General features: G+C 40.2%; 1 protein-coding gene across 1 annotated transcript in view; it reads left to right on the forward strand.

Annotated features, from left to right (window-relative positions):
* The first annotated feature begins 546 nt into the window (after positions 1–546).
* The window catches only part of LOC133639084 (E3 ubiquitin-protein ligase UHRF2-like), a 57,105-nt gene continuing 37,014 nt past the window's right edge, over positions 547–20,637 (forward strand). Inside the window, exon 1 of the mRNA XM_062032217.1 lies at positions 547–939. Coding sequence (XP_061888201.1) covers positions 787–939 — 153 coding nt within the window. The 5' untranslated portion in view covers positions 547–786. The remainder of the gene's footprint in view (positions 940–20,637) is intronic.

Genomic DNA, 20,637 nt, shown 5'->3' on the forward strand with positions numbered 1-20,637 from the left:
TTTAATAGATATGTCCAATATTTCTCTTCAAAATACGTCAATTTCAAGCTTTTTTCCATCTGGCAACACAGGCCTCTTATTTTTCAACCGCTAGATGCCGCAAGAAGCTAATGTACGACCCCCATTAGAGATGTTCTTGCTTAGGGAGATAACCACACTACGTTTACATATTTATCGTCACTTGTGACCATACTTTTTAAAATATCCCCTCGTAAACGTGATATGTTTGGGTTAAAAGCGAATACAACACAAACGAGTAAGCATACAGGTGAATGATAGCATACGTTAGCAGGGTTAGACGTTTTCCCTCAAAATGGTGGTTCTCTTCTTTAGAGTGTTTCTGGTAATCTCGGCGAGGTTAAGATGTTGACAAATATAATCACGATTTTTATGGAAATATATGATGTAGTCTTCTATTTTTAATCGTGTAGCTACAATTAGAACGTACATAGTAAAGTGTATAGATATAAAGTATTCACAAGTGTGTGTTTTATGTTGTTGTGAGCGCTGAGCGGCCCCTTTAACTGCCAGGTTCGTAATCTCGCGAGACCAACTTGGCGCCGCGACCTCATGTGAAACATCATCCGCACTAGCAGGATCCACAGTCCGACCGACGTTGTGCTCTGCGGTGGAACGAACAAAAAACCGCGATGGAGACGCGAATTGTGTACGTTTGAACTGCCCTCCTGCTCTCTCTCTCTCTCCCCTCCTCACGCCGGAAACGACATTAACCGCGCATACGCATCCAGCCGTTTATCTGAGGCGTAAACAAGGGCGGACGCGACGATGTGGATCCAGGTCCGCACCATAGACGGGAAGGAGACCCGGACCGTGGAGGATCTCTCCAGGCTGACCAAGATCGAGACGCTCCGGGTGAAGATACGGGACATATTCAACGTCAGCCCGCAGCAGCAGCGCCTCTTCTACAGGGGGAAGCAGGTAAATGTGGGGCCTCGTCATGCAAACAGAGGGCGGGGGGGCTCTGCTGGAGTGAGGGGGTCCTCTTGGTGTTTTTGGACGAAAGCGAGCTTCCTGTTTTCATAGGAATTCGCTAATTGCGCAAGAACCCGTCATGGACCCCCCCACCCCCCGTGCTCGTATCCGTGGGTCACGTCACGTCAACTTGCTGTGTGCACGGCGGCCATGCGTGCACAACATGTTTGTTTACATTGACGCCATGCAGTGAGAGAGGAGGAAGTGCACCCACCCACTTGTTTACGTTGATGTCACTCCACTCCACCGGTGCATTGTTTTTGCAACTCTTTGGCAAGTGCATAATATACTGTAGTTGCACGATGCATGCATGTAGATGGAACGATATAAAAATCATATCACGGTTATTATTCCATCCATTTTCTACCGTTTGTCCCTCTCTGGGTCGCGGGATGTACTGGAGCCTATCCCAGTTGGATTCAGACAAGTCGCCACCTCATCGCAGGGCCAAACTGAGAAACAACTTTTTTATTTTGCAAATAATCATCCATCCATCCATTCATTTTCTACCATTTGTCCCTCTCGGGGGCGCGGGGTGTGCTGGAGCCTATCCCAGTTGGATTCAGACGAAAAGGCGGGGTACATCCTGGACAAGTCGCCACCTCATCGCAGGGCCAAACTGAGAAACAACTTTTTTATTTTGCAAATAATCATCCATCCATCCATTCATTTTCTACCATTTGTCCCTCTCGGGGGCGCGGGGTGGGCTGGAGCCTATCCCAGTTGGATTCGGGCGAAAGGCGGGGTACACCCTGGACAAGTCGCCACCTCATCGCAGGGCCAAACTGAGAAACAACTTTTTTATTTTGCAAATAATCATCCATCCATTCCTTTTCTACCATTTGTCCCTCTCGGGGTCGCGGGGTGTGCTGGAGCCTATCCCAGTCGGATTCAGACGAAAGGCGGGGTACATCCTGGACAAGTCGCCACCTCATCGCAGGGCCAAACTGAGAAACAACTTTTTTATTTTGCAAATAATCATCCATCCATCCATTCCTTTTCTACCATTTGTCCCTCTCGGGGTCGCGGGGTGTGCTGGAGCCTATCCCAGTTGGATTCGGGCGAAAGGCGGGGTACACCCTGGACAAGTCGCCACCTCATCGCAGGGCCAAACTGAGAAACAACTTTTTTATTTTGCAAATAATCATCCATCCATCCATTCATTTTCTACCATTTGTCCCTCTCGGGGGCGCGGGGTGGGCTGGAGCCTATCCCAGTTGGATTCGGGCGAAAGGCGGGGTACACCCTGGACAAGTCGCCACTTATTCGCAGGGCCAACATACCGTATTTTTAGGACTATAAGTCGCAGTTTTTTTCATAGTTTTTTTCATAGTTAGTGCGACTTATACTCAGGAGCGACTTATGTGTGAAATTATTAACACATTACTGTAAAATATCAAATAATATTATTTAGCTCATTCCCGTAAGAGACTAGACGTATAAGATTTCATGGGATTTAGCGATTAGGAGTGACAGATTGTTTGGTAAACGTATAGCATGTTCTATATGTTATAGTTATTTGAATGACTCTTACCATAATATGCTACGTTAACATACCAGGCACGTTCTCAGTTGGTTATTTATGCGTCATATAACGTACACTTATTCAGCCTGTTGTTCACTATTCTTTATTTGAAAGGCATAAATTGCCTTTCAAATGTCTATTCTTGGTGTTGGGTTTTATCAAATAAATTTCCCCAAAAAATACGACTTATACTCCAGTGCGACTTATATATGTTTTTTTCCTTCTTTATTATGCATTTTCGGCCGGTGCGACTTATACTCCGGAGCGACTTATACTCCGAAAAATGCGGTACATCCATCCATCCATCCGTTTTCTACCGCATGTCCCTTTCGGGGTCGCGGGGTGTGCTGGAGCCTATGCCAGCTGCATTCGGGCAGAAGGCGGGGTACACCCTGGACAAGTCGCCACCTCATGGCAGGGCCAACATACAAAACCCAAAACCAGTGAAGTTGGCACGTTGTGTAAATCGTAAAGAAAAGCAGAATACATCCATCCATCCATTTTCTACCGCTTGTCCCTTTCGGGATTGCGGAGTGTGCTGGAGCCTATCCCGGCTGCATTCGGGCGGAAGGCGGGGTACACCCTGGACAAGTTGCCACCTCATGGCAGGGCCAACATACAAAACCCAAAACCAGTGAAGTTGGCACGTTGTGTAAATTGTAAATAAAAACAAAATACAACGATTTTCAAATCCTTTTCAACTTATATTCAATTGAATAGACTGCAAAGACAAGATATTTAATGTTAAAACTGAGAAACAACATTTTTTTGGCAAATAATCATCCATCCATCCATTTACTACCGTTTGTCCTTTTTCAATGGGAGACAGGTCTGGACTACAGGCAGGCCAGTCTAGTACCCGCACACTTTTACTATGAAGCAACGCTGTTGTAACACGTGGCTTGGCATTGTCTTGCTGAAATAAGCAGGGGCGTCCATGATAACGTTGCTTGGATGGCAACATATGTTGCTCCAAAACCTGTATGTACCTTTCAGCATTAATGGTGCCTTCACAGATGTGTAAGTTACCCATGCCATGGGCACTAATACACCATACCATACCATAATACACTCATACCATCACACATGCTGGCTTTTGAACTTTGTACCTATAACAGTGCGTCCGGATGGTTATTTTCCTCTTTGTTCCGGAGGACACGACGTCCACAGTTTCCAAAAACAATTTGAAATGTGGACTCGTCAGACCACATAACACTTTTTCACTTTGCATCAGTCCATCTTAGATGAGCTCGGGCCCAGCGAAGCCAGCGGCGTTTCTGGGTGTTGTTGATAAATGGCTTTTGTTTTGCATAGTAGAGTTTTAACTTGCACCTACAAATGTAGCGACAAACTGTAGTTACTGACAGTGGTTTTCTGAAGTGTTCCTGAGCCCATGTGGTGATATCCTTCACACACTGATGTCTCTTTTTGATGCAGTACCACCTGAGGGATCGAAGGTCACGGGCATTGCCGGTTACGTGCAGTGATTTCTCCAGATTCTCTGAACATTTTGATGATATTACGGATCGTAGATAGTGAAATCCCTAAATTCTTTGCAACAGCTCGTTGAGAAATGTTGTTCTTAAACTGTTCGACAATTTGCTCACGCATTTGTTCACAAAGTAGTGACCCTCGCCCCATCCTTGTTTGTGAATGACTGAGCATTTCCTTGAAGCTGCTTTTATACCCAATCATGGCACCCACCTGTTCCCAATTCGCCTGTTCACCTGTGGGATGTTCCAAATAAGTGTTTGATGAGCATTCCTAAACTTTTTCAGTCTTTTTTGCCACTTGTGCCAGCTTTTTTTAAACATGTTGCAGGCATCAAATTCCAAATGAGCTAATATTTGCACAAAATAACAAAGTTTACCAGTTCAAATGTTAAGTATCTTGTCTTTGCAGTCTATTCAATTGAATATAGGTTGAAAAGGATTTGCAAATCATTGTATTCTGTTTTTATTTATGATTTACACAATGTGCCAACTTCACTGGTTTTAGGTTTTGTAGATAGACTGACAACATTCACACATTAGGGCCAATTTAGTGTTGCCAATCAACCTATCCCCAGGTGCATGTCTTTGGAGGTGGGGGGAACATGCAAACTCCACTCAGAAAGACCCCGAGCCCGGGGATTGAACCCAGGAACTTCTCATAGTGAGGCACACAAACTAACCCCTGTTCCACCGTGCTGTCCACGGTTATTATTGTGATCACAAAATTGTGCAAAGAGCTGAAAAGTACTTATAAACACATTTAATTATTTTAATTAAGCTTTATTTTGGTTTGTTAGGTTTTTTTCCTATAATTCCTGCACTTTTTTGGAATTTTGCCTATCATTCACAATCCCTATGTAAGACAAAAATACATGTTTTTCTTTTTTTTTACGCATTCTAAATACGCGGTGGCTAACAATGCAGCTATTACACTATTACGCCCATAAAGCCCTCTAAAAACATCTAAAAACCGTCAACAATACAATACTCCATTTACATCTTGTGACCTGAATTTTAACCATGTATTAGCAATATTGTTATTAAAAGCGTTTTTTACCAGACTAACTATTTTTCGCCGCATCCTGATCACAGAGTAGCTTGTGCTGCTATATTGACATATTGAGCCTGTGAGCTGCTGCATCCCTGCTGAGCTGGCGAGAGTTAATTCTAGATTATATATCATGCCTCTTACCTGGATAGTAGAAGGTTGTGGCCATAAACCGAGAAGTTGGTCAACTTTGATATTCAACTTCGACCCGTAGATGGGTAAAAAAGACACAAAAAGAACGCTTGTTTGCAACCACCTTTTAATTGTTTTAGATTATGATTAAATCTTCATCTAAACGGGAACATATGAACATATAAGTCGGCATCCAAGTGATTAAATTATTGTTTTATAATGTGCGTAGTTTGTAGTTCTTGTTTAGCAGTTAGCAATACTGCTACATGCATATTTTTGGCACACAGCTTCTTAAACTTGTAGCTCATCCTCCTTACATTCAGCCTCAAAAAGATAAGTTTCTGGATCATCATTTGTCTCAAAGTAGTTTTTGTTGTCTCTGAAGAAGTCTGTCATTATTAGTAGTAGTGTTGTTGTTGTTCGAGGGAAAAAGGGACGTTGTGGTGCGTTTGGGAAACTAATACGCCGCCGTATGCTTAAAATGAGCAAAATAGGATAAACATTACACGTTATTATGAATGTGCCTGTTACTACATTACATACATACAACGTGTATATAAAATGTTGAAGGAGTTTTGTAGAGCGCTTTGTTAGCTGACCTTTGCTAACGTTTATTTACGATTTTGAATGCATAAAAAAGAAAAACTTGTGTTCTTGTCTTAAATAAGGATTGTGAATTATTGGGAAAAAAAACAACCAAAAAACGCAGTTCCTCTCTAAGGACGAAGATAAAACTGTGTGTTTCACTTCCGGTTTATTTGTCGTCACGTGGTTTTTTTTTCCTGTTTCAGAAACGTCTGTATATGGAACTAAGTATGTATAAATAGCACATTAGGTTCAATGTGCACAGTTGCTCAGACTTCAATGTGTTTATTATCCCAGTTAGGCTTGAGGAATGTCATTTCTTAATGGGGAAAGACGTTAATGTATCCTGCACCGCTGCTGCTCACTGCTCCCCTGTCCCCCCTGTGGGGATGGGTCAAATGCAGAGGATAATTTCACCGCACCTAGTGTGTGTGTGACAATCATTGGCACTTTAACTTTTAACTTTAACTTTAGGGCTGCAACAACTAATCGATTAAAATCGATTATAAAAATAGTTGGCGATTAATTTAGTCATCGATTTGTTGGATCTATACTATGCGCATGCGCAGAGGCTCTTCTTTTTTTTTTTGTATTATTCTTTTTTTTTATAAACCTTTATAAACTGCAACATTTACAAACAGCTGAGAAACAATAATCAAAATCAGTTTGGTGCCAGTATGCCGTTTTTTCCCAATAAAATACTGGAAAGGATAGAAATTAGTTTGTCTCTTTTATCCGATTATTAATCGATTAATCGAAGTAATAATCGACAGATTAATCGATGATCAAATTAGTTGTTAGTTGCAGCCCTATTTAACTTTAATCAAGTTAGCATTTAAGGTACTTAGCGATCAGCGCACTAGTTGCTACCTAGCAGTTAGCACACAAGTTGCCAGCAATTGAGTGACGGCGCCAGTTTTTATCTAGCTAGCAACCAGAGCACTAACTGCTAATCCAGGAAATGAGCAGTGTCTTTGGGTTTCAGATAATTACAATTTTTAACAGTAATATTAACCGTTAGTAATTTTAAGTTAAAGTTAAAGTACCAATGATTGTCACGCACACACTAGGTGTGGTGAAATGTGTCTTTTGCATTTGACCCATCCCCTTGTTCACCCCCTGGGAGGTGAGGGGAGCAGTGGGCAGCAGCGGTGGCCGCGCCCGGGAATCATTTTTGGTGATTTAACCCCCAATTCCAACTCTTGATGCTGAGTGCCAAGCAGGGAGGTAATGGGTCCCATTTTTTATAGTCTTTGGTATGACTCGGCCGGGGTTTGAACTCACAACCTACCCATCTTAGGGCGGACACTCTAACCACTAGGCGGTTCATCATTAGTACAGGTAATTATTACACCCTAATGCAGTGGTCCCCAACCACCGGTCCGTGACACATTTGCTACCGGGCCGCAGAGAAACATTAAATAATTTATAAACGACCACATTTTCTCCGACCTAACTTCGCCTGTCCAAACCAGACACACCAATAAGCTTGTTTATAGATGTACAATAAAACTACTCATTGGAATTTTCCATTTGTTATATTTTTTACATATAAAATATACATGTAAGGCTGATTTCCATCTGCATCTCATCCCAAAGAAACAAGTCCAGGGCTCCCACTAATTCAGCGTTATAGTGAGTTATATTTTTCATGCACTTATTTTTGCTGTATTTATCGGGCACAAGTGGAAAGCCGGTCCCTGAAAATAATGCCTACATTAAACCGGTCTGTGGTGCAAAAAAGGTTGGGGACCACTGCCCTAATGCATACTGTTCTCATGCATTAATGTCTCAGTCATCTTTGAATGTATGGTAATCACTGGTTAGAGTAGTCAATGTAAAGCTTGATTATCAGTATACAGTGTTTCCCATAAACTGCCAAGATACCTGTGGTGATGAGAGCGTGGCTATGGGCGTGGTCACCATGGCATCATCGAGTAATTTGCATAATTTACTACAATGATATGATTTTCTTTAAAAAGGCTCAAAAAATGTATACTTACTAATTAATAATAACAGTTTTGCTTTAAACGTCCATCCATCCATCCATCCATCCATTTTACAATATAATTACAACACTTTATGTGCATATTTATATACAGATTTGAACAATAAGTTATTCACTGAAATATATTTATTAATTGTGGTTCTTACAAAAAAATATATCTTATAAAAATATAAAAGCTAAAATGTCTCTTAAAGCTCTGCCCCTTTAATTAGTGCATACTAAATAATTTAACTTTAGCCTACTACTACAAACATATTATTTACCAGCAACATAAAGTGAAACAGAGGCAGAGGTGTCCTGCCACAGTCAGTAACAAATAAACAGAAAACAGTAGTGGTGGTAGATAGACACAAAGCTTCATCAAACATCTGATCCACTGAACAAAGAGCTCCAAAAATCTTGATCCTACACTTCTCTTTTGTAAAGTAAATCTGAACCGCCGATATGGGCATCTACATCAACTATTTAATTTGCCTGAGAAGCTGGACAGGACAAAATAAAATAAAATTAAAAAAAATAAAAATTTTGTTGCGGACTTAATTCTTTCGTGGCGGGCCGCCATAAATAAATGAATGTGTGGGAAACACTGGTATAGATTTACTCAGTTGAGTCTGGATAGCTGGCAGCGTAAATGCGTGGCGAGATAATTGTAGTATGGGCTTGGGCTGCATGAGTGCTGTCAACAGCTTGGCTAACGAGGTCGAAACATGAACTCCAACATGTAAAATATATTTGTAAAGGCGGCATGCCATTGGATTGCGCAAGTGTATGCCTTTCTGACAAATTAGCATTTTAGCTTTCCGTAGCCGCGACGCAACCAGGAAGTCCCACACGCTTTTGTTTCTATTCTGTCACTGGTGAAGACTTTATGAATGAAACTTCCTGTTGTGAAACTCAATTATGGTGTGACTTTGGGACAATGGGGCCCTAGGGTGATTGTGCATCTTTGTGTGCTCGCCCCTTTTTCCCGCCGTGTGCACAATGGAGGCTCGAGTTTTTGCAGCTTCTTCCAAAAGTGCACGGATTTGACGGCGTCGAAAAGACGTTGGGTTTAATTATTAGCTGGGTTATGTCAGGCTGGCAGCAGCGGAGAGGCCGGCGCTGCAAACACCGCGCTTCCTCCGTCTCGGTGGAAAATAAGCAAGGCAGGGTTGATTCGGGGATTTCCCCGCTATAAGCAATGTGTGGAATGAGCCAACGACACCCAGTGCACTGAACGCTATGTCTAATTCCCTTGCAAAATGGCGTCTTGTTTACCCCCCCCCTCCACTCCCGCTCACTGTGCAGGCTTCCTCTCCAGTTCAAAGCGAGGGTCCCAACGCCATCAGCTTCGCAACTCCTCCCACCCTTTCTTATTGTTTTATTTGCTACTTGTGTTGTGTTACACTTTAAGGCGCCTACACACACACACGCACACACCTTATGTTGTCCTAGCTTACGCCCACACTCTTGTTTATTAAACGCTTCAACGTGTTTCACAGTCGGGGCTGCGTTCCACCGTTCCGCTGTTTGCCTATTGTCGGGGTGGCAGTGGGAAGGCTTAGCGCACAAACGCGCACGCATACGTCGCCGTGACCTAGTTAAAGGCGGCAGTTTGACTGTGGCCATGTTGCGATGGGCCTACTCTGGGCCGTACATGTTTGCACTCGCGTGCTTCCTGGACTGACAAAAGGACCTTGCAACTTCCATGTTTGGCTACAGGCCATAGATTTGTAACTTTTACAAGGCCATCCATGTTGCTAGTACAGTAGAACCACTATGCTCCAACCGTTACTCCCACAGGAACCAATGCAAATTGTAGTTATCTGTTTCAGGGTCAAACTGTGGCCTATGTTATCTGTACAGGGCATTCCAAAATGATATAAAAGGGCCTATTAATGATATAATGATAAACCGCGGTAAAATTCCAGACGGTTAGTAATACCATTTAAATGTTTAATTACCGAAAAACCGTCATTTATTAATGCATTTTAGGCAACACTGCTTACTTCCTGGGAACTGCAGCGCTGGCGCATGCGCACTAGCGCCGTTAGGCTCCAGAAAACATGGTAATAATATAGTAATATGAGATTTTGATATAGTTACATCCATAGTTTGAACTTCAGGTTTTGTTTGGCTGATAACAAATTTTGCTCGACGATATATATTGACTTACATGTTATTGCCGATAAACAATATTATAGCTAATGTTATTTTGAGTGCAAGTTAACCAGTGATGAATTGATAATACATAATCATATTGCATGTATACCCTTTCAAATGCAATTAACTTTGAAATCTCGAAGATAAATAAAACAAACACATAATGAAAATAAAATGTATTCTGTTTGATAGCAAACCAGGTCATAGATTTGTAACTTACAAGGCCATCCATGTTGCTAGTACAGTAGAACCACTATGCTCCAACCGTTACTCCCACAGGAACCAATGCAAATTGTAGTTATCTGTTTCAGGGTCAAACTGTGGCCTATGTTTATTATCTGTACAGGGCATTCCAAAATGATATAAAAGGGCCTATTAATGATATAATGATAAACCGCGGTAAAATTCCAGACGGTTAGTAATACCATTTAAATGTTTAATTACCGAAAAAACGTAATTTATTAATGCATTTTAGGCAACACTGCTTACTTCCTGGGAACTGCGGCCGCACCAGCGCCGTTAGGCTAGAGAAAACATGGTAATAATATAGTACTGTGAGATTTTGATATCGTTACATCCATAGTTTGAACTTCAGGTTTTGTTTGGCTGATAACAAATTTTGCTTGACGATATATATTGACTTACAAGTTATTGCCGATAAACAACATTATTGCTAATGGTATTTTGAGCGCAAGTTAACCAGTGATGAATTGACAATACATAATCATAGTGCATGTAAACCCTTTCAAATGCAATTAACTTTGAAATCTCGAAGATAAATAAAAAAAAAAACACATAACGAAAATAAAATGTACTCTGTTTGATAGCAAACCAGGTCATAGATTTGTAACTTTTACAAGGCCATCCATGTTGCTAGTATAGTAGAACCACTATGCTCCAACCGTTACTCCCACAGGAAACCATGCAAATTGTAGTCATCTGTTTCAGGGTCAAACTGTGGCCTATGTTTATTAACTATACAGGGCATTTGAAAATGATTTAAAGGGGCCCTTTTAAGGGATGTAACGGTAAACGGTATAATGATAAACCGTGGTAAAATTCCAGACGGTTAGTAATACCGTTTAAATGTTTGATTACCTTTGTGCTCGCTTCTATAAGCAGCACTTCATCCTCCTTATATACAGCTTCAAAAAGATAAGGTTGTGAATTCTCATTTGTCCAGAAATAGTCGTCTTTGTTGTCTGCTACCAAGTCTGCCCTGATTAGTAAACATTTGCGTTTGTTTCCAGAAGTAGGAACACACATTTGTTACCGAAAGTCGGAAGTGCGCTGCTATAGAAACGGAAATAAATGCTTCATAGAAAGAAGTACCGAGATTGCCTAAAATGAAAACATTACGGTAAATATTGAACATATTACATATTGTTATGAACGTGTTTGTTACTACATTATATATACAGTGCAGTGCAGTGTGTACATAACAGGTTGATGGAGCGTTTTGCAGTTGTTGTAGAGGGCTTTGATTTGTCGCATCTTGCAAGTGTTTTAAAAAAAATCAAATTTAGAATCCTAAAAAACGTGTGTTCTTGTCGCTTATAATAATTATGAACAATAGGCAAAATTCACCCCAAAAATGCAGTTTGCCATTAGGATTTTTTTTATCATATATATATATATATATATATATATATATATATATATATATATATATATATATATATATATATATATATATATATATATATGTATATGTATATATATATATATATATATATATATATATATATATATATATATATATATATATGTATATATATATATATATATATATATATATATGTATGTATGTATGTATATATATATATATATATATGTATGTATGTATATATATATATATATATATATATATGTATATATATATATATATGTATATATATATATATATATATATATATATATATATATATATATATATATATATATATATATATATATATATATGTATGTGTGGGAAAAAATCACAAGACTCATGAAACAGGCCTGTAGAGATGAAATAGTCTTGTGATTTTTTCCCACACATACATATTACGCTCTACCACGGTATCGAGCACTATTTTATTTTATTTTTTATTTTTTTATTTTTTTTGGATAATCTAATTAAGACATATATATATATATATATATATATATATATATATATATATATATATATATATATATATATATATATATATATATATATATATATATATATATTTTTTTTTTTTTTTAATTTTTTTTTTCATATATTTTTTTTGATTTGTATTTTTTTTTTTTTTTTTAGATTAATTAATTAAGTTTTACTTTTTAGGTCTACAGGCAATATGAACAATGTTTACCTTATTTTCACACTTAAGAATGTTCAAATGTGCATTATTGTCGCTTTTAATGTACACCTCCTTGTAGGGCAAAAAAGCATTTAGCGCGGAATCTTCGAGAATGGCAGGCGCACACACCCCTGCGTCATTGTTTTGGGAAATGTGACCTATTTTGCTCAGCGCTTCTGCCTAGACGGGCTGCGAGTAAGGGCGAAAATCGTGTTCGGATGGCCGCCAGCGCGGTGGGGGGAGGCTCTGGTTTCACGCCATTAAATCTCTGCTGAGAACATTCAAGTGGCTCGCCTTACTTTCTTCTTTTTGCGCCTGGAGAAAACCTGGGAACATTTTGTGCCATTCAGAATTTGCCAAGAACATTCTTTTTTAAGGATTGTATTGGTAGTCATCTTCTTTCTATGAATTAGCTTAAACACAGACACATTTGTTCTTCGCGACTGAAAATAGCCCGTTGAAAATTTTCAACCTCATAGTTATCTTAACATAAACTTATGTTTATGGACTGCAGTTACCGATTATTTTAGTAATCTATCAAATAGTTTGTTCGGTTTATCGAGTAAAACATACTTTATAGCTCTAATGCATATTTTACGGAAAATCGTAGAAATAAACTAACATTTTTCTGCTTGCCATAACCTTCATTCTTTATTTTCTAATAAGTCATAAGCATTGGATTCAGTTTTTTAAAAAATTAATTTTAATTTTTTTTAAAGACATTTTTATTATCAAACAATCCATCGAAGCAACATGTACATTTAAGGTACGTATAATCAATTATTGGTAACAGCCCTACTTATGTCATCCTGATGTAAAAATTATAATTTGGACTACTGGCTTTCAATTTGTTCACCAGATGGTGGTAATTTTTCCCATTCAAAGCATGCAGCAAAATATGTATTGCTTTAATGTTTTTGGCAAGGTTATTTTGCTGCTGAAATGATATGTGCGTGTCACTATTCATGTCGGAAAATTGTTTGGATGTAAAAAATAAGTATTTTCTGTAAAAATAAAACAAAACAGGAGTTCAAAATGATGTAAACATAGGGCTGGGCGATATGGCTGAAAACTGTATGACGATATAAGAGTTTTTTATGTTGGTCGATATCGATAATTATTGATATTTTTTATGACTTGTAGAAAAAAAGGACCGGGCGAAAAAATTATATTGAATGTTAAAGGCCTACTGAAATGATTTTTTTTTTATTTAAACGGGAATAGCAGATCCATTCTATGTGTCATACTTGATCATTTCGCGATATTGCCATATTTTTGCTGAAAGGATTTAATAGAGAAAATCGACGATAAAGTTCGCAACTTTTGCTCGCTGATAAAAAAAAGCCTTGCCTGTACCGGAAGTAGCGTGACGTCACAGGAGCTAGTATTCCTCACACTTCCCCATTGTTTACAATGGAGCGAGAGAGATTCGGACCGAGAAAGTGATGATTACCCCATTAATTTGAGCGAGGATGAAAGATTCGTAGATGAGGAACGTTACAGTGAAGGACTTGAGAGACAGTGATGGACGTATCTTTTTTCGCTCTGACCGTAACTTAGGTACAAGCTGGCTCATTGGATTCCACACTCTCCTTTTTTTATTGTGGATCACGGATTTGTATTTTAAACCACCTCGGATACTATATCCTCTTGAAAATGAGAGTCGAGAACGCAAAATGGACATTCAGTGCCTTTTATCTCCACGACAATACATCGGCGAAATGCTTTAGCTATGAGCTAACGTGATAGCATCATGCTTTAACTGCATATAGAAACAAAAAAATAAAGGATAGAAGGAAGGATGGATAGAAAATCAACAATACTATTAAACCGTGGACATGTAAATACACGGTTAATGCTTTCCAGGCTGGCGAAGGTTAACAATGCTGTGCTAACGACGCCATTGAAGCTAACTTAGCAACTTAGCAACCGGACCTCACAGAGCGGCCCGGAGACGTAGGAAGTCAAGGTGAGGTCGGCGGCTAGCGCGGCTAGCGCGGCTAGCGCGGCTAGCGCTCCAACAAAGTCCTCCTGGTTGTGTTGCTGTAGTCCGCTGCTAATACACCGATCCCACCTACAACTGTCTTCTTTGCAGCCTTCATTGTTCATTAAACAAATTGCAAAAGATGTCCAAAATACTGTGGAATTATGAAATGAAAACAGAGCTTTTTGTATAGGATTCTACGGGTACCATAACTTCCGTTACTCTGACTTCGTGACGCGCATACGTCATCATACCGCGACGTTTCAGCCGGATATTTCCCGGGAAGTTTTAAAAGTCACTTTATAAGTTAACCCGGCCGTATTGGCATGTGTTGCAATGTTAAGATTTCTTCATTGATGTATAAACTATCAGACTGCGTGGTCGGTAGTAGTAGGTTTCAGTAGGCCTTTAATGTTTTTATTTTGAAATGTAACCTTCCTCTGATTATGAAATCACACTAAAAACTTAACAATCATGTTCAATAAAGGTCAAATTGAAGATAAATGTTCGGTTATCCATTTCATTCACCACTTATATTTATTAGATAGAGATGTTCCGACTAGGGCAGACCTGGGCATTGTGCGGCCCGCGGGCCGCATCCGGCCCTTTGTACGTCCCTGTCCGGCCCGCGTGAGGCCAATTATAAATTACAAAATAAATTTTAAAAAGCATCTATTTCGAGTGTGCAATACAACGGTGCTGCTTTTGTTTTGAAAAGCGTTATTTGTATTACTTCCGTGCGGACGTATGCTCGTGCGCGCAGCGGCAATCTCAAATTACAAAATACATTTAAAAAAACATCTTTGTCGTGCGTGCAATACAACTGTGCTGCTTTTATTTTGAAAAGTGTTATATGTGCGTATGTCCTGTGAGGGAAGGCGCACAAGAGAAAAGTTGATGACGAATGGCGTGTTTTCAACAAGACAAGTAAAGGTAAAGCTGTGTGCTTATTTGTGGTACACACGTTGCTGTGTTTAAAGAATATAGTGTAACGACCTGCTGAAGTAGATGTTGTCTTCTTGAGTTGCGTAAATGAGGAGTGAGGAGACGTGCGTGTGGAAGGAACGAGATATGTTGAGCTGTGTTAGTATAGCTTGCTCAATAAAAGTTTAAAAAGAGCGTCAGACTTGATGTGCACTTCTTCTGGACGCTACAATTGGTGGCAGAAGTAAAACTTTGCGCATACTGCACTGTTTGTGTGCTACGTCATCGGGAGGTACGTGCCACGTGAGGAGCTCGCCGCAAAGAGAGAGAGAGAGAGAGAGAGAGAGAGAGAGAGAGAGAGAGAGAGAGAGAGAGAGAGAGCGAGAGCGTTTACAGGTGCAGCCACGCTGCTTGCCACGGGGGGAATTCCGCCCTCAATGAAGACTCCCAGGTTTGATGGCAAGGCGAACTGGGAGGCATTTCATCCCACTTGTGACATCAATTGTAGCGTCCAGAAGAAGTGCACACCAAGTCTGATGCACTTTTTAAACTTTTATTGAGCATGCTATACTAACACAGCTCAACTTATCTCGTTCTTTCCAAAAGGAAAACCAATCCTCACTCCTCATTTCCGCAACAGCAACGCTTCCTCCTTCTTCGCCAATCACCTTACAGGCGTACGTGCTACGTTCACAACATTTTCTTATCTGGTTAAATAAAGGTTTTACAACAAAGAGGATGCAGGATAAAGTGACAGAAATTGAAATTTTTGTATTGTAATATACATCAGGAAGTGTTGTGTAAGAAAGTGTTAAAAATAAAACCATCAAAAGCCATCTGCTTTTGTATAAAGATAAGTTAGGTTAAATGAAAATATTATTATTATTATTATCTATCTTACGGTATATCAAAAATAATTTGAGCAAAATTTAATTGAAATATTGTCAGTGTGGCCCTCCAGCAGTGCTCGGGTTGCTCATGCGGCCCCCGGTAAAAATTAATTGCCCACCCCTGGACTAGGGGTTTATGCTGCCGATTCATCCACGAGTGATATCGGCCGATACCAATCACATGTATTAACTGTACATTTTTCCATGTATTTATGCTGTGTGCTATTGACAGTTTAACAATATCAACACAATATTAAAACTATATCCTTCATCTTTTTATTTTACATTCAGTTGTTGGAGCAAAACAAAGTCAATACTGTACAGTGTACACTATAACTAAACAACAGCAAAAAATACTATCTGATACTCATTTAAATCCTTTGGTTTTTGCCCATTTGAGTTTGTAAACATGAAAAAAATGACAAAAAAAAATATTTGAAGGGAATAAAAATATTGATCTATCACTATACTTATACTGCCATTGGATTAATCCGCCCTCCTTTTTCCGTGTCGTGTACTTACTTTGACAATGCTGACACACCAATAGTTGTTATATTTACCTCTCTCTAACTCTTCAAAATCTACTTGTTAATTTGCTGTTGATACCTGCTTACTTTTAGCTCTCCAACGCTTCAATCTACACGTCTTAAACTTAAGCACTTATTTCTGGTTGTTTCAAGCTATCTTAACAGTTAGTTTAGCTATTAGCATGCCTGCTCCTGGCTTCCTCCCAATGTGTAACATGTTTAGCTTCGTCCTCCAGTGATAATAATAATAATAATCTTTGTGGCTTGTGCAGCCCTTTGAGACACTCGTGATTTAGGGCTATATAAGTGCACTTTGATTGATTGATTGATTGATAATAATACTTGATAATGAAACTTAAAGAATTGCAGTTTATTCGCCGAAATAGAGGGGATTATTATTAATTTAGGAGAGCGCCTCCACCCTGTGTACGGAGACACATAATTACGGTAGCTGCTAGCCGCTTGTCAGCTGGGGGACTAAAAATGAATACTGTCATGATCCGTGGTCCGGATCATGTTTTTGTTATGTTCTGTTAGTTTTGGACTCCCTGAGTTCCTGTTTTTGTGCACCCTTGTTTGTTTCCATGGTTACTTATTATTTCCACCTGGCTCTGATTAGTGTTCGCCCGCTCACCTGTTTCGCGAGCACTAATAAGAGGCATTATTTAAGCTTGCCTTTGCCAGTCAGTCGTTCTGGCGTCATTCTGTCAAGGCGTGGTTTTCGCAGCTTACTGCGAGGTTTGTTCTCCCAGGATGCAAACAGACTATTCCTGACAGGACTTGCAGGTAGGAACATATTTATTAATTAATTAATCCTACACATCACAAAAGACAGGAACTAAAACAAAAGGAAAGCGTGCTGTTTGCACGAGAGGCTAAAGAACAAAAAAAACTTAACGCAGGAAACATAGACGCTAACACTTATCATGAACTATGGACATAGAACAAACAAGACTTACTGTGGCATGAAACAACTAACAAAACTATGGCATAGCACAACATGAAACTGTGGCATGAAACCAAATAATGACGCCAGGACGACTGACTGGCAAAAATGGGCTTTAAGGCCTACTGAAATTAAATTTTCTTATTTAAACGGGGATAGCAGGTCCATTCTATGTGTCATACTTGATCATTTCGGGATATTGCCATATTTTTGCTGAAAGGATTTAGTAGAAAACATCGACGATAAAGTTCGCAACTTTTGGTCGCTGATAAAAAAGCCTTGCCTGTACCGGAAGTAGCGTGACATCACAGGTTGTGGAGCGCCTCACATCTGCACATTGTTTACAATCATGGCCACCAGCAGCGAGAGCGATTCGGACCGAGAAAGCGACGATTACCCCATTAATTTGAGCGAGGATGAAAGATTCGTGGATGAGGAAAGTGAGAGTGAAGGATTAGAGGGCAGTGGAAGCAATTCAGATAGGGAAGATGCTGTGAGAGGCGGGTGGGACCTGATATTCAGCTGGGAATGATTAAAACAGTAAATAAACACAAGACATATATATATATTCTATTAGCCACAACACAACCAGGCTTATATTTAATATGCCACAAATTAATCCGCATAACAAACACCTCCCCCCTCCCGTCCATATAACCCACCAATACAACTCAAACACCCGCACAACACACTCAATCCCACAGCCCAAAGTACCGTTCACCTCCGTAAAGTTCATACAGCACATATATTTCCCCAAAGTTACGTACGTGACATGCACATAGCGGCACGCACGTACGGGCAAGCGATCAAATGTTTGGAAGCCAAAGCTGCGTACTCACGGTAGCGCGTCTGCTATCCAACTCAAAGTCCTCCTTGTTGTGTTGCTGCAGCCAGCCGCTAATACACCGATCCCACCTACAGCTTTCTTCTTTGCTGTCTTCATCGTTCATTAAACAAATTGCAAAAGATTCACCAACACAGATGTCCAGAATACTGTGGAATTTTGCGATGAAAACAGACGACTTAATAGCTGGCCACAATGGTGTCCCAATATGTCCGCACAATCCGTGACGTCACGCGCAAACGTCATCATACCGAGACGTTTTCAGCAGAATATTTCGCGGGAAATTTAAAATTGCACTTTACTAATCTAACCCGGCCGTATTGGCATGTGTTGCAATGTTAAGATTTCATCATTGATGTATAAACTATCAGACTGCGTGTTCGGTAGTAGTGGCTTTCAGTAGGCCTTTAAATCATGTCTTTTGATTGGAAACAAGTGCGTGTCCCGAACACCAGAGGCAGGGGAAAATCATAAGTCGCTAAAACTGTTTGTAACTAAAACAAACAAGGGTGCACACAAAAACAGGAACTATGGAGTCTAAAACTAACAGAACATAACAAAAACATGATCCGGACCACGGATCATGACAAATACAATGTCAGTAGGGGACCAGCATTTGTGATCGGTATTACAATGCAATAATTGACAATGGTGATCACATACTTTTTCACAAAAATCAACCGATACTGATCGGTGGATGATTAATCTGCACATCTCTATTATTTTTGCATTGTAGAACTCTAATTAAGCCCTATAAAATGTGTTTTGTGTCAGGAACGGAGTAATAGGATTTATAGGATTTGTTATGGTAAATAAAGTAGAAAATGAGCTGAGTCATCCACGTTTTGTGTCGGTGTTCGTCAATATGACTACTCCCCCCCCCCCAAAACTGTAACTCTAGAGCACATGTTGTCCAGTACCTGGTTTGTCCAAAGCTTTGTTAGGAACGATAAGTGTAAAAACCACTTGACATTTCCCTGAGTCATATAACGAGGATACCAGAGGCAATGTGTGTTTATATTTGACTGCATTATTTATGACCGCAGATGGAATCACTGTGCACATTGAAGATATCAGTACGGGTTTACTGCACGTTAAACCTCTGTTAGGGTGTTGTTTTGTCGTGCTGCTTGCGATTGGAAGCACCGATGGGGGCTGATGGTAATGAAGATGGGGAAAGCGCGAGCCACCTGGATGGGAGTAGATTTTAATGCGGTGCATGCTGCCTCACCCCCAAGACTATTTGACGTATTTATTCGACGCCTTGTCATCAACTGGCGAAGGTGAAACCTAAACGTAGGCTCAAAAAGGTGGCTGTTTTGCACCGCATATCTAAAGTCCATGAGGCGATTAAGACCAGGCAGCGAAGGGGGAAATGGCGCCCGTTCCTCCCTCATACGACACCCCTCCCCCACCCGACGCCCCTCTCGCTACGTCTTCAACTTCCTCGCCAAAGAGACGGGAAGGACAGCTGCGTCCGACCACCGTGCAACGGCTTTGAGATGAATGTCGCCCGTAGTGCAGGCTCAGTACTCTTAGCAGTAAATATGGAGGAACCGCGCTCTGCAAAGTCTGCATTGATGCTCGTCGACAAGACCATCTTATGTTCTTGATACAGGTTCTTTGTCGGGCGGGGTGGCGGGGACTGCACTCGTTAGGTATCCATGGCAACCCATCACTTTTTTCCCTTTTCTAAAGAAACCCGAGTACAGGATATGTCACTGTTGAGTCGCATTTCATTGCTGATCAGCATTGAAGTATTAAAGTGTTAAAGGCTCCCAATGATGCAAAAGTGACTTTGCAATGGTGTTGTACTCGAGCTGCAACGATTAATCGATTAAAAAAAAAAGCCTCAATTTATATTCTCTTACTTCAGTTAATCATCAAATGAGTGTAACAAAAAATAATTGACCGAATCCAGTCTGCCTGGAGTGCCCAAAACGTTCAATACGTGGACATAGTTTGGGCTGCAATTGAGCGCACATGAGAGCGGTGGCGTGTGGGTGCAGTGATCTGTGTGGCGGCAAACAAATTAGTGCAGTGTTTCTTAACCATTGATGGGCCACGAGCGCCCATTTGAGGGCCGCATAAAAAAATCTGTTTTCCAGCAGCGATCTGTATGGGCTGCAGCTATACTCAATTGTAATACACTTTTCCACCACTTGTGGCAGTAATGACAATATTAAACAAACGCAAAAAGTCTGGAGCTAATGCCATAGAGAAGTTTCTTAAGCGCAAAAATTAGGACTAAAGTGATGACGCTGTATTA

This window comes from Entelurus aequoreus, linkage group LG21 (assembly GCF_033978785.1).
Source record: "Entelurus aequoreus isolate RoL-2023_Sb linkage group LG21, RoL_Eaeq_v1.1, whole genome shotgun sequence".
Classification (NCBI taxonomy): Eukaryota; Metazoa; Chordata; class Actinopteri; order Syngnathiformes; family Syngnathidae; genus Entelurus; species Entelurus aequoreus.